This window comes from Pristiophorus japonicus, chromosome 22, assembly GCF_044704955.1.
Source record: "Pristiophorus japonicus isolate sPriJap1 chromosome 22, sPriJap1.hap1, whole genome shotgun sequence".
Classification (NCBI taxonomy): Eukaryota; Metazoa; Chordata; class Chondrichthyes; family Pristiophoridae; genus Pristiophorus; species Pristiophorus japonicus.
The window spans coordinates 67,146,464-67,161,500 of NC_091998.1; the positions used below are offsets into that span (position 1 = coordinate 67,146,464).

The 15,037-nt window shown below is 49.6% G+C and overlaps 1 protein-coding gene across 1 annotated transcript in view; it reads left to right on the top strand.

Moving 5' to 3' along the window:
- Positions 1-6,403: 6,403 nt before the first annotated feature.
- LOC139234799 (deoxycytidine kinase 2-like) overlaps positions 6,404-15,037 on the top strand; it is a 54,056-nt gene continuing 45,422 nt past the window's right edge. The window contains exon 1 of the mRNA XM_070865489.1: positions 6,404-7,024. Coding sequence (XP_070721590.1) covers positions 6,814-7,024 — 211 coding nt within the window. The 5' untranslated portion in view covers positions 6,404-6,813. The remainder of the gene's footprint in view (positions 7,025-15,037) is intronic.

Genomic DNA, 15,037 nt, shown 5'->3' on the forward strand with positions numbered 1-15,037 from the left:
AGAAATGTCCAGTTCCATTCGCAACTCCTCAGATAATGAAGCAGTCCATGCCTGCACACAGCAAGATCTGGACAACATTCAGGCTTGGGCTGATAAGTAACATTCGCGCCACACAAGTGCCAGGCAATGACCATCTCCAACAAGCGAGAGTCTAACCATCTCCCCTTGACATTCAACAGCATTACCATCGCCGAATCCTCCACCATCAACATCCTGGGGGTCACCATTGACCAGAAACTTAACTGGACCAGCCGCATTAATAGTGGCTACAAGCAGGTCAGAGGCTGGGTATTCCACAGCAAGTAACTCACGTCCTGACTCCCCAAAGCCATTCCACCATCTTCAGGGCAAAAGTTAGGAGTGTGATGGAATACTCTCCACTTGCCTGGATGAGTGCAGCTCCAACAACACTCAAGAAGCTCGACACCATCCAGGACAAAGCAGCCACTTGATTGGCTCCCCATCCACCACCTTCAACATTCACTCCCTCCACCACCGGCGCACCGTGGCTGCAGTGTGTACCATCTACAAGATGCACTGCAGCAACTCACCAAGGCTTCTTTGATAGCACCTCCCAAACCCGCGACCTCTACCACCTAGAAAGGCAAGGGCAGCAGGAGCATGTGAACACTATCACATTCCTCTCCCAGTCACACACCATCCTGCCTTCATCGCTGGGTCAAAATCCTGGCACTCCCTCCCTAACAGCACTGTGGGAGCACCTTCACCACATGGACTGCAGCGGTTCAAGAAGGCAGCTCACCACCACCTTCTCAAGGGGCAATTAGGGATGGGCAATAAATGATGGCCTTGCCAGCAACATCTACATCCTATGAATGATTAAATAATTTAAATAAAGGTAGCCCCACTGTGCATACATTGCTGCTGTTACTTGACTAGGATGTGGATGGGAGATCCAGCCATACACTGTTAGCTGGTAATGAAGTTAAAAATTGTAAAGTCCTATCCCTGCAGTACAGATTCACACGAGACACATACTGAAGTCAAGGTCACTCAGGACCTACACCTTTATTACACAGCTCTCGAATGCCACACTTGCCTGAGACCTGTCTTTATATACCTGTCTGGGACAGGTATCCAGTGTCTCCTGCAAATGTAGCCCTGGTGGTAAGGTAAGCTTGTGGTTACAGGTCATCTCTAGTTACAGTCATGTATAGCATGGTAAGATACAGTTATGTAGAGTAGTGTGAGGTACATGACATCACCCTCCCCCAAGGTCTTATTGTCTTTATAGGTTCAGTCTCTCAGGTGGTCTACGCTTTCGCGTGGAGCATCTTAGTTGTGGTTCAGTTGTTTGCCTTGGTGCCTGTTGTTCTTTCGGGGTGATTGCTGGTATCTCGCCTGGGCTGTCTGTTTCGTTCAGTATGATTGTTGGTGTCTCGCCTGGGCTGTCTATTGGGATTGCCCTTTCCTCAGGTTGTTTCTTCTGTCTGTCCACCAGGTGTGGTGTGAGTTCCACATTGTAGTCTGCCTCTGGTTCAGCAGTGTTGTTGGTAAATCTACTTTTTACTTGGTCTACATGCCTCCGGCAGGTTTGGCCATTGTCCATTTGTAACACCAGTAGCCTGTTTCCTTCCTTGCCTGTTACTGTCCTTGCAAGCCATTTGGGACCCCTGCCATAGTTTAGCACAAACACTTTGTCCCCTATCTCATTCCACCTCCCCCTTGAATTTCGATCATGGTACTCGGTTAGCTTGCGACGCTTTGCCTCAACGATTTCATGCATGTCTGGAGGATTAATGAGAGCCTTGTTTTTAAGGTCCGTTTCATTAATAGTTGCACGGGGGGAGCTCCTGTCAATGAATGCGGACGTGATTGTATGCCAGCAGCAGTCGCGACAGGCGGCCCTGCAGCGTGGGACCTTGGATTTTAAGCATGCCTTGTTTAATGATCTGCACTGCTCTCTCCGCCTGGCCATTGGAGGCCAGCTTGAATGGTGCCATCTTAACGTGATTTATGCTGTGGTCACTTATAAAATCTTGGAATTTTGCGCTGGTGAAGCACGGACCATTATCACTGACCAATATGTCAGGAATGCCGTGCGTTGCGAACATGGTTCCAAGGTGTGGTGGAGGTGGTGCTCGAGTTTAAAATGGTGCATTCGATCCACTTAGAAAATGCATCTACAACTACGAGGAACATTTTGCCCATGAATGGGCCCGCATAGTCTACGTGCACCCGCAACCACGGTTTGATGGGCCAGGGCCAGGGGCTCAAGGGGGCCTCCCTAGGGGCATTACTGAGTTGGGCACAAATGGTGCACCATCGGATGCAGAGCTCCAAGTCCGCGTCAATGCCAGGCCACCAGACGTGGGATCTGGCTATGGTCTCCATGAGAACGATCCCCGGGTGCTCGCGGTGGAGCTCCTAGACAAATGCCTCTGCCTCGCATAACTACTCGGCTGCCCCATGTCACGCAGTCTGCTTGTAGTAACAGCTCATGCATGCACCTATGGAAAGGTTTGATCTCGGGGCAGGCATCGCGAGCCTCTGCCCAGTCACCGGTTAGGACACATCTTTTTACTAGGGATAACGTGGAGTCGCTGGTCGTCCAGGCTCTGATTTGGCGAGCCATCATGCGCGAACCTGTAGACTCAAAGGCGTGGATTGCCATGACTATCTCACAATCCTGTTCGTCAGACCCTTCCGTGGTCGCCAGGGGTAGCCTGCTAAGCGCGTCAGCACAGTTGTCTGTGCCTGGTCTGTGCCTTATGGTATAGTCGTAGGATGCCAGCATGAGTGCCCACCGTTGAATGCGCGCCGAGGCATTGTCGTTTATTGCCTTGCTTTCGGATAGTAGGGATGTGAGGGGCTTGTGGTCGGTTTCTAACGCGAACTTGGCCCCGAAAAGATATTGGTACATCTTTTGATACTGTACACACACGCGAGCGCCTCCTTCTCCACCATACCGTACCCGCGCTCCGCCCGCAAAAGTGACCTGGAGGCATAAGCTATGGGTTGTAATTTACCCGTAATATTGACATGTTGTAAAACGCACCCGACCCTGTACGCTGACGCATCACATGTAAGAACTAGCTTTTTACCTGCATCAAAGAAAGCCAAAACACTGTTGGAACACAGAAGGTTGCGTGCCTTATTGAAGGCACGTTCCTGGACGTCCCCCCAAAACCAATCGCACCCCTTTCTGAGTAGCACGTGGAGAGGCTCCAACAGCGTGCTTAAGTTCTGCATAAAGTTCCCAAAGTAATTGAGTAGCCTGAGAAAGGCGCGCAGTTCTGAGACATTCCGGGGCCTGGGTGCCAGGCGAATTGCTTCTGTTTTGGATTCTGTTGGGCGGATTCCATCAGCGGCAATCCTTCTGCCCAAAAATTCAACCTTGGGCACGAGAAACAGGCACTTGGATTTCTTGACTCGTAGGCCTACCCGATCCAACCGCTTTAGTACTTCCTCCAAATTGCGGAGATGGGAGTCGGTGTCCCTGCCCGTGATAAGTATGTTGTCTTGAAATACAACCGTCCTCGGGATGGACTTGAGCAGACTCTCCATGTTGCGCTGGAATATAGCAGCTGCCGACCTGATGCCGAATGGGCATCGATTGTACATGAAAAGGCCTCGATGTGTGTTGATGGCGGTGAGTAGCTTAGACTCTACAGTCAGTTCTTGCATCATGTACGCAGATGTGAGGTCTAGTTTCGAGAAAAGTTTTCCTTCAGCCAATGTGGCAAATAAGTCCTCCGCTCTGGGCAGCGGGTATTGGTGCTGTAGGGAGACTTTGGTTATGGTAGATTTGTAGTCCCCACAGATTCGTGCGGATCCATCGGGCTTCATGACTGGGACGATGGGACTTGCCCAATCGCTAAATTCCATGGGTGAGATAATGCCTTCCCGCAGAAGCCTGTCCAGTTCATGTTCAATCTTTTCCCTCATCACATAGGGCACAGCTCTGGCGTTGTGATGGACCGGTCTAGCATCCTGTGTGATGTAGATTTTGACTTTAGCCCCTTTGAAGGTGCCCACACCTGGCTGAAAGAGATGTTCAAATCGACTTAGAACTGTTGAGCAGGAGGTCCGTTCCTCCGACGACATGGCGTGAACATCATCCCATTTCCAGTTTAGTTTTGCCAGCCAGCTTCTCCCCAGCAGTGCTGGGAGATCTCCGGGGACAATCCACAGGGGAAGTCGGTTCACTGTCCCTTTGTGTGTGAAGAGAGCATGGCGCTGCCGAGGACTGGTACGATTTCTTTGGTATAGGTCCTTAGTTTGGTGTCGACCCTTGTGAGTTTTGGTCTGTCTCTTTTGTGCGGCCACAGCTGTTCAAATTGTTGAGCGCTCATGAGAGATTGACTCGCTCCCGTATCCAGCTCCATGTTGATGGGTATCCTGTTGAGTAGGACCCTCATCATTATTGGAGGCGTCTTGTTGTAGGAGCAGTGGCCATTGATCGTGTTGACCCGCTGTACATCAGTGTCCCGTGTACTGTTCCCACCGTCTTCTGGTCCGCTTTCCGACCCTTCCGATTCGTATACCAGCAGAGCGGCTGTCTTTCTGCACATGCGGGCCAGATGCTCTGTATAGTCGCAGTTTCTGCAAACAGCATGCTGAAATCGACACCCCCTTGATGAGTGCCTTCCTCCACATCTCCAGCACAGACCGCTTCCATTGTTTCCAAAGAATGAGCTGCGTCTGGCTGATCTCTCTTGAGCTTCTCTCAGTTTGTGGTTGATTGCTCGCATTGTGAGTTGATGAGGTGTGAACGGCCGTTCATGTGGCCCTTGATGGCTTCTGGTGTTACTGCCTGCTGTTGAGGGCCTGATCTCCTACCTTTGTCTGTGTGTGGGGGTAGCAGCTTGTTTCACGCTGTGAACCCCTTGTTCCGATGTTTTGTTGGTTGTCGTACCCGCAGTGTAGATCAACCTTGTTTCTTCTTCTCCTGCCAAGAATGTCTGTGCGACCAGTGCTGCTGCCTCTAGGGTCAAGTTCTTGGTCTCTATGAGCTTTCGGAATATGCCTGCGTGGCCTATTCCCTCAATAAAAAAGTCTCTCAGTACTTCTCTCCTTAGTTCATCGGAGAACTCATAAGCTAGCCAACCTCCGAAGTTCCGCCACAAAGTCGGGTATGCTCTGGCCCACACAGCGTCTGTAGTTGTAGAACCTGTGTCTGGCCATGTGTAGGCTGCTCGCTGGCTTCAGGTGGTCTCTTACCAGTGTGCTCAATTCTTCAAATGACTTGCTTGCTCGGGTGCCAGCAGGTCCTTCATTAAAGCGTATGTTTTCGAGCCACAGCTGGTCAAGAGATGGGCTTTTCTCTTGTCTGCCTTGTCGTCGCCTAACCAGTCTTTGGTTACAAAGCTTTGCTGGAGCCTTTCTATAAAGTCCTCTCAATTGTCTCCAGCATTGTATTTTTCATCTGAGCTGTTGTTCGCCATTCTGTGGATTCTGTAATCCCGTAACTCGTCACCACTGTAAAGTCCTGTCCTTGCAGTACAGATTCACACGAGGCACATACTGAAGTCAAGGTCACTCAGGACCTGCACCTTTATTACACAGCTCTCGGATGCCACACTTGCCTGAGACCTGTCCTTATATACCTGTCTGGGACAGGTATCTAGTGTCTCCTGCAAGTGCACCCCTGGTGGTAAGGTATGCTTGTGGTTACAGGTCATCTCTAGTTACAGTCATGTATAGCATGGTAAAATACAGTTATATACAGTAGTGTGAGATACATGACAAAAATAGTCTGTGAGACAAACTTCCCACAATATTAAGGCTTTCAGTTGACAGAATACTTGCTCTGGGCAGGATAGCTGGTCAAGAACCACTGCTGAGGACTCGCTTCCAATAACAACAACAACTTGTATTTATATAGCACCTTTCACGTAGTGAAACGTCCCAGGGCGCTTCACAGGAGCATTATGAGATTAAAAATTTGACACCGAGCCGCATAAGTAGAAATTAGGGCAGGTGGTCAAAGAGGTCGGTTTTAAGGAGTGTCCTAAAGGAGGAACGAGAGGTAGAGAGGTTTAGGGAGGGAGTTCCAGAGCTTGGGGCCCAGGCAACAGAAGGCACGGCCACCAATTGAGCGATTATAATCAGGGATGCTCAGGAGGGCAGAATTAGAGGAGCGCAGACATCTCGGGGGGGGGGGGGGGGTTGTGGGGCTGGAGGAGGTTAGAGATAGGGAGGGGCGAGGCCATGGAGGGATTTGAAAATAAGGATGAGAATTTAATGAGAACTTAATTAAACGCTGTGAATTGTTTTATATATATCAAATATAATGTTTTTAAATTATTAAATCCGGTGAGGGTGTAATTCACCTCTTGCAGCGAGTGTGATTACACAGGATTGTCAGACACGCCTTCCTCTGATGATATATATGTGTGTTGTCTGGATCTCGACACTGGGGTTGATAGACAATGGAGTTTATTTATTCCAGTTTCTGCCTGTGGCCAAGATGGGAATCACATGTCGGTGACATTTTACTGCGTTGTTCCAGAATGGCTGCAATACGTGCAGACTGGCATGGATTATATTACAGAGCCTGGACAATTGAGTCTGCAGACATTTGCAACCAGCTTTAGAGGCACTCCAAGATCTTTCTCACTGGACCACACCAGCTGTGAGATAAAGGCACAGAGACTGATGCTAACCCGGAACTGATATGCCGAGGCTGCAGCAGAAAGGAAGCAGGGTGCTTGTGATGGGGAGTGTAATGTGAGAGGGGTCTGTGCAGTGGTGGAACAATTGCAGGTAGTCCCGGGGAGGGGGGGGACTGAGCCACTAACCCTACCCCTGCAGCATGCCTGTGACAGCACTTTGCAAAGTGCAGCGAGAATGTTTGCAGCCCTGCAGTGTGTACGCCGCGGGTTGATGCCAGCGAGCTGCTTTGTGTGGCGCGGCGAGTGTGGGTCCCTCGGGCTGGTCTCTGCGGCGGAGCGCAGCATGGGGACAGAGCCAGCCAGCAAACGCCTGTGCTCCACTGCAGCCAGTGACAAGCACAGCCCAACGCCCAGAGTCACCAGGATTTCCGTGGAGGGAAACATAGGTAAGGGCCAGGCACAGAACTTTCACCAAAAAAAAACATACTTTTTGCAAGCAATTGAATCAGCCTGGGGACGTGAATATTTCATGTTGTGGCTCAGTGGGCAGCACACTCGCCTCTGAGTCAGCGGGTTGTGGGTTCAAGTTCCCACTCCAGGGGCTTAAACACATAAACCTAGGCTGGCACTCCCAGTGCAGTACTGAGGGAGCTCCGCGCTGTCGGAGGGGCAGTACTGAGGGAGCTCCGTGCTGACTGAGGGAGCTCCGTGCTGTCGGAGAGGCAGTACTGAGGGAGCTCCGCGCTGTCGGAGGGGCAGTACTGAGGGAGCCCCGCACTGTCGGAGGGGCAGTACTGAGGGAGCTCCGCGCTGTCGGAGGGGCAGTACTGAGGGAGCTCCGCGCTGTCGGAGGGGCAGTACTGAGGGAGCCCCGCACTGTCGGAGGGGCAGTACTGAGGAAGCATCACACTATCGGAGGGGCGGTGCTGAGGGAGCACCGCACTGTCGGAGGGGCAGTGCTGAGGGAGCACCGCACTGTCGGAGGGGCAGTACTGAGGGAGCGCCGCACTGTCGGCAGGGCAGTACTGAGGGAGTGCCGCACTGTTGGAGGGGCAGCACTAAGGGAATGCTGCACTCTGGGAGGGGTAGTACTGAGGGAGTGCCGCACTGTTGGAGGGGCAGCACTAAGGGAGTGCTGCACTGTGGGAGGGCCAGTACTGAGGGAGTGCCGCACTGTTGGAGGGGCAGCACTTAGGGAGTGCTGCACTGTGGGAGAGCCTGTACTAAGGGAGTGTCGCAGGGGCAGTACTGAGGGAGCGCCGCACTGTCGGAGGTGCCGTCTTATGGATGAGACGTTAAACCGAGGTCTCGTCTGCTCTCTTGGGTGGATGTAAAAGATCCCATGGCACTATTTCGAAGAAGAGCAGGGGAGTTATCCCCGGTGTCCTGGGGCCAATATTTATCCCTCAATCAACATAACAAAAACAGATGATCTGGTCATTATCACATTGCTGTGTGTGGGAGCTTGCTGTGCGCAAATTGGCTACCGCATTTCCCACATTACAACAGTGACTACACTCCAAAAGTACTTCATTGGCTGTAAAGAGCTTTGAGAAATCCGGTGGTCATGAAAGGTGCTATATAAATGCAAGCCTTTCTTTCATACTGGCTGACAGAGAATAATGCAAAAAAAAAGTGTTTTAAAATCTTTTTTTGCAGGGGGTTGTTGAAAAATAAATGCAGAAATATCATGTTTTCCACTATTGTAATCTTCTAAACTCTCAGGATTGTTACAGAATGTCTTCGAAAGTGCCACCCGACCCACTCATCCTCTCCCCCCACGTCTCTGCCGCCTGGAATCTGCGGTCAGGGTGATGGTGAGCTGGCAGGGTTCGCTGTCATTCCGCCTTTGAAAGTGATACTTAGCGCGCGCGCAGCCTAACACGGAGATCCTGAGGGTGCAGTCACTCACTAGCTGCTCCGACACAGACTGTACAAATTGTGGGCCAGTATTTTGAAATCAAATGCACATTGCATTGTTTCCTTCAACTCCATTTATTCAAGGCCACAAAAACTGTGCAACTCCTCCATTTGTCTACTTTGTACAATCTTCCCGGCTTCAAAAAGCAACATTTTTTTTTATTACATAAGAACATAAGAAACAGGAGCAGGAGTCAGCCATTTGGCCCCTCGAGCCTGCTCCGCCATTCAATAAGATCATGGCTGATCTAATCATGGGCTCAGCTCCACTTCCCCGCCCACTCCCCATAACCCTTTATTCCCTTATCGCTCAAACATCTATCTATCTCTGCCTTAAATATATTCAATGTCCCAGCTTCCACAGCTCGCTGGGGCAGAGAATTCCACAGATTTACAACCCTCTAAGAGAAGAAATTCCTCCTCATCTCAGTTTTAAATGGGCAGCCCCTTATTCTAAGACTATGTCCCCTAGTTTTAGTTTCCTCTATGAGTGGAAATATCCTCTCTGCATCCACCTTGTCAAGTCCCCTCACTATCTTATATGTTTCAATAAGATCACCTCTCATTCTTCTGAACTCCAATGAGTATATGCCAAACCTACTCAACCTATCCTCATAAGTCAACCCCCTCATCTCCGGAATCAACCGAGTGAATCTTCTCTGAACAGCCTCCAATGGAAGTATATCCTTCCTTAAATATGGAGACTAAAACTGTACGCAGTACTCCAGGTGAGGCCTCACCAATACCCTGAACAGTTGTAGCAGGACTTCTCTGCTTTGAAACTCTATCCCCCTTGCAATAAAGGCCACCATTCCATTTGCCTTCCTGTTTACTTGCTGTACCTGCGTACTAACTTTTTGTGTTTCACGGGATGTGGGCGTTGTCAGCAAGGCCAGCTTTTATTGGCCATGCCTAATTGCCCCTTGAGAAGGTGGTGGTGAGCCGCCTTATACAACCGAGTGTCTCGCTGGGCCATTTCAGAGGGCAGTTAGGAGTCAACCACATTGCTGTGGGTCTGGAGTCACATATAGGCCAGACCGGGTAAGGGCGGCAGATTTCCTTCCCTAAAGGACATTGGTGAACCAGATGGGTTTTTACAACAAAGTTACCAAAACTGAAAGGAGCTTTGCAATGTAGTTCTATTTAATTCAATTTAAATTCCACAGCTGCCGTGGGGGGATTTGAACCCACATCCCTGGATTACCCGTCCATTAACATAACCACTGTGCTACTGTACCCGATACGTTGCAGACTTGTCTTGTTTACTCTGTGGAACCTTGAGTGGTGTCCAGTGCCTTGATCCTGGGCTCAGTACCTTAGTTTCTCTCTTCAAAAAAAGAATTTCGAGCAGATTGTGTTACTCTACAGTAAGAAAAATAAATCAAAGCTACAATGTGCAACTATAATCATCTCTGTAAATGACCAATCCTGCTTATTGACACTATTTCCTGTCAAGCTGATTGGACAGTTTAGGCTCTGGCTATTTCTACGCACGCAGTCAGTGTTTCTTGTTAGCATGAAATTTGACTTTAGCGTGAGATGGATTTGCTTTGCAATGACATGACCTTCAGAATATAAATACAGCTTGAACTCGGCTTCGGGGCCCAACGTGACACGAGGAGGAAGAGTCCTGGGTCTTAGACTGTGTGTAACACCAATGTGAAGAGCGATCTCATTCATACTCACCCTGAGCGTGTGAGTGAGTGTGAAATGAAGCTTTCGCTGACTGGCTCGGCAGCACTTGGACAGGGAGTGCTATCAGTTCACCAACCATACGCGGATGGGTTGAACATCCAACTCATCCAACGCTACACTGCCCGTATCCTATCCTGCCCCAAGTCTGGTACACCCAGCACCCCTCCCCACACTGATCTGAAATGGCACCCCAACCAACAAATTTAAAATTCTCGTTCCTCCACGGCTTTGTCTCTCCAGAATCCTGTAACAACAACAACTTGTGTTTATATAGCACCTTTGACGTGGTGAAACGTCCCAGGGCGCTTCACAGGAGTATTATGAGACAGAAAATTTGACACCAAGCCACATAAGAAGAAATTAGCGCAGGTGACCAAAAGCTTGGTCAAAGAGGTAGGTTTTAAGGAGTGTCTTAAAAGAGGAAAGAGAGGTAGAGAGGTGGAGAGGTTTAGGGAGGGAGTTCCAGAGCTTAGGGCCCAGGCAACAGAAGGCACGGCCACCGATGGTTGAGCGATTATAATCAGGGATGCTCAGGAGGGCAGAATTAGAGGAGCGCAGACATCTTTGGGGGGGGGGGGGGTGAGATAGTGGGGCTGGAGGAGATTACAGAGATAGGGAGGGGCGAGGGCCATGGAGGGATTTGAAAACAAGGATGAGAAATTTGAAATCGAGGCGTTGCTTAACCGGGAGCCAATGTAGGTCAGCGAGCACAGGGGTGATGGGTGAGTGGGACTCAGTGCGAGTTAGGACACGGGCAGCTGGGTTTTGGATCATCTCTAGTTTACGGAGGGTAGAATGTGGGAGGCCAGCCAGGAGTGCGTTGGAATAGTCAAGTCGCCTCTTGTTGTTCCCCCAAACTTTTAAGTTCCTTGTTTTTTGAATCCTGCTCAAGGGAGTCCAAGCTGAATGTGTGCAACCTATCCCCATTGTTGATCAGTCTGCACAAACCTCCCGAGCACTACGGATAGGGCAGAGGTTCATACCGCAGCATCCACATGTTTTAAAAAGGAACTGACATTGATCATACTCCTAGAACAGCCATTCGGCCCATCGAGTCTGTGCCGGCTCTATCGAAGAGCACTCCAGTCAGTCCCACTTGCCCTGCCCTCTCCATATCCCTGCAATCTTTTCTCCTTCAAGTATTTATCCAATTCCCTTTTGAAGGCTACTATTGACTCTGTATCCACCACCCTATCAGGCCGTGCATCCCAAATCCTAACCACTCGTTGCGTAAAAACGTTTTCCCTCGTGGCCTCTGGTTCTTTTGCCAATCGCCTCAAATCTGTGCCCTCTGGCTATAGACCCTTCACCTATTGGAAACAATTTCTCTTTATTTACTATATCTAAATCCTTTATGATTTTAAACACTCTCTTATCAAATCTCCTCTCAACCTTCTCTGCTCCAAGGAGAACAACCCCAGCTTCTCCAGTCTATCCACGTCACTGAAGTCTTTCATCCCTGGAACCATTCCAGTAAATCTTCCCTGCTCCCTCTCTCAGGCCTTCACATCCTTCCTACAGTGCGGGGCCCAGAATTGGACACAATACTCCAGCTGGGCCCGAACTATACAGGTTTTATACAGGTTCAGCGTAGCTTCCTGGGTTTAGCAATCTATGCCTCTATTTATAAAAGCCCAGGATCCAATACACTTTACTAACTGCCCTGCCACCTTCAAAGATTTGTCCACGATCACCCCCAGGTCTCTGTTCTGGCACCCACTGTAAAATTGTACCCTTTAGTTTATATTGTCTCTCCTCATTCTTTTTACCAAAATGTATCGCCTTACACTCCGTGCATTCCATTTGAAGTCTATCACTATCTTCCTCGCTGTTTACTACATTTCCAAGTTTCGTGCCATTTGCACATTTTGATATTGTGCCCTGAACTCCCAAGTCCAAGTAATCCCTGCCCTTGCACTAAAGTTGCCGAAACTCGCGTTTTGCACCGCAAATGTTTGTGCAACGCCTCCCTTACCGAAGGGCACCTGGTGCAGACATAAAGGCCGAAGGTTCGGGCTGAAAACGGTAAGTTTCGGCGAAAGTTGAAAATCCGTCCCACCGGAAATAGACCAACACATCTCCAGGGGTGTTGCTGTATGTGAAGGTTGAGGAGTGAGCGGGAATATGGGCACAAGGCAGTTGCACACCAGCCACCACACGGGCTGGACAGAGCGAGGTCTTGATCCAGTGGCAAGGGTTAACCAAGACGACTGGAGAACTGCTCTGCTGCACGGACCTAGTGTGCACGCATGCTCCTGCTATCCATAGATCGCAGTGTGGGCTGGCCCGTGCTGCCCCTGGGCCCTTGCCTCTCAATTACTATTCAGTTGGAAGGCAACAGCCGAGAATGGCCAGTGAAAAGTTAACATTTACCAGTAGGTTTTCAAGGAGAACAGAATCTCCATCAATCTGTTAGCTGATGTAATCAACATGTTTTTATTTGGGTTTGTTTTCCATGCTGTCAAGTAATCAGCTGGAGCAATGGTCGCTGACCTCCTGCCTCAGGCTGACAGACGTGGTTCCCGAGCTGTGTGAATCCCATGGCCATGGAGGGAAATTTAAAAAGTAGGGGGGGAAACAGGCTCCTAAGTGCCTGAAAAGTATCTCATAATGATTTCAATTGGGTCCCCCGCCGCTGCAGGTTGGGTCGGCTCCGCGTTGACTGATGCGCCTGCGGGAAAGGCGCACGGGAGTGAGGTGATCGCGGGTTCCTGACAACGGAATTAGATTCTCATCTGTTCATGCTTTAATTGTCTGTCAACACAATAGTCTCGGCTTGCAGCTGAAGAGGTGAGTTAATGAACTATACCCAAGCAGCCAATCATCTCTTTGGGCCTTGGAGAGAGCTGTATTGAAATTGTCCAACATTTCAGGTGGGAAGGAAGACATTTTCTGTTTCAATTTCTGCCATCATTCCATATCCTCTGAAGGATCCATGCCCCGAACTTAACCTTCTGTCAAATTGTACAGCTTCTTGATTTTCATCCATTACAGGTCAAGTCACAAGCTAGCAAAACATCAGCATTTTTTTGTGCGCAATGGAACTTGGTGTCAATCCAGTTAGTTTGCAATAAACTCTTCAATAATTTAATGGTGGTAAGTTGCTGCAATGTGCACGGTGCTGTGAGCGGGCAGAATGTGTTATATGTGTCACTTACCAGCCTCAGCCCACAGTGTGTCCTCGTTACCCTGGCAACCCGATCCTTTTGGCGCACATCTTGGGCTCCACCCCCAAAGCTAAAGGACAGGCTCGGTGGTACCAAAATCGGCAATTCAAACGGGGGAAGGGGGATGGTTTTTTTGGCGTAGTTGGGCCCCCAAAATGGGCATAACTCTTCAAGTCCGCCAAAAAACAGCTTTGGGGAAAATTGAGCCCTGAATCTTTGAGTAAATTCAAGGCAGAGATCGGTAGGGGAATCGAAGGATATGGGGATTGGGCGGGAAAGTGGAGTTGAGGTCGAAGATCAGCCGTGGTCTTATTGAATGGCGGAGCAGGCTCGAGGGGCCTAATGGCCGACTCCAGCTCCTATTTGTTTTGTTCTTCTAAAACTCCAGTTACACCATTTAATCCCTTTGTGTCTCACTGTTAGTGGGGGATTTAACAGCGTACTTACTGCAGAGGAGCCGAGGTGTTCGTCAGTCTCAATGATTTGATTGATCGCGCAGATTGTCGGCGGGGGACATGGCCTGTTTCGGAGCTGCCATTGACAGGCCGCGACTTTGGGATTTCCACATGCGCTTGTGGAGAAATGTGAAGGTATCCACTTTGGCCGGACAAGTAGAAAAGCAAAGTATTTTTTAAATGGTGAGAGATTGGGAAATGTTGTTGTTCAGAGGGACCTGGGGGTCCTTGTACGTGGATCACTGAAAGTTAACATGCAGGTACAGCAAGCAATTAAGAAAGCAAATGGTATGTTGGCCTTTATTACAGGAGGATTTAAGTATTGGGGTCAAGACGTCTTACTGCAATTATACAGGGCCCTGGTGAGACCACACCTGGAGTATTGTGGACAGTTCTGGTCTCCTTAGCTCAGGAAAAATATACTTGCCATTGAGATGAGGAGAAACTTCTTCACTCAGAGTGTGGTGAATCTCTGGAAATTACTAACCCAGAGGGCTGTGGAGGCTCAGTCTTTGAGTATATTCAAGACAGAGATCAATAGATTGCTGGATATTAGGGAATCAAGGGATATGGGGATAGTGCAGGAAAGTGGAGTTGAGGTCGATGATCAGCCATGATCTTATTGAATGGAGGAGCAGGCTCGAGGGGCCCAATGGCCTACTCCTGCTCCTAATTCTTGCATTCTTATGTTTCAAAGGCGGAATGACGGCGAACGCCATTAGTTCGCCGTCATTCCGGCCGCAAATTGCGGGTCCATGCCTGGCCTGATGGTGGCACCCTTGGGTGGGATTCAAATTATGTGGAACGGATTGTGACAGAACGGGACATTTTTGTCTGAAGTTAGTATTTTTTCTCTCCACTGCATTTCTTAACTTACTATGGGTTATTTTCAGAAAGCTACCACCTTCAAAGTAGCTTCTGCATCTCACGAAGAAGTCAGACGTCATAGGCCGTCCCTCGGAATCGAGTAAGACTTGCTTCCACTCTTAAAATGAGTCCTTAGGTGACTGAACAGTCCAATACGAGAGCCATAGTCCCTGTCACAGGTGGGACAGATAGTCATTGAGGGAAAGGGTGGGTGGGGAGTCTGGTTTGCCGCACGCTCCCTCCGCTGCCTGCGCTTGGTTTCTGCATGCTCTCGGCGATGAGACTCGAGGTGCTCAGCGCCCTCCCGGATGCTCTTCCCCCACTTAGGGTGGTCTTTGGCCAGGGACTCCCAGGT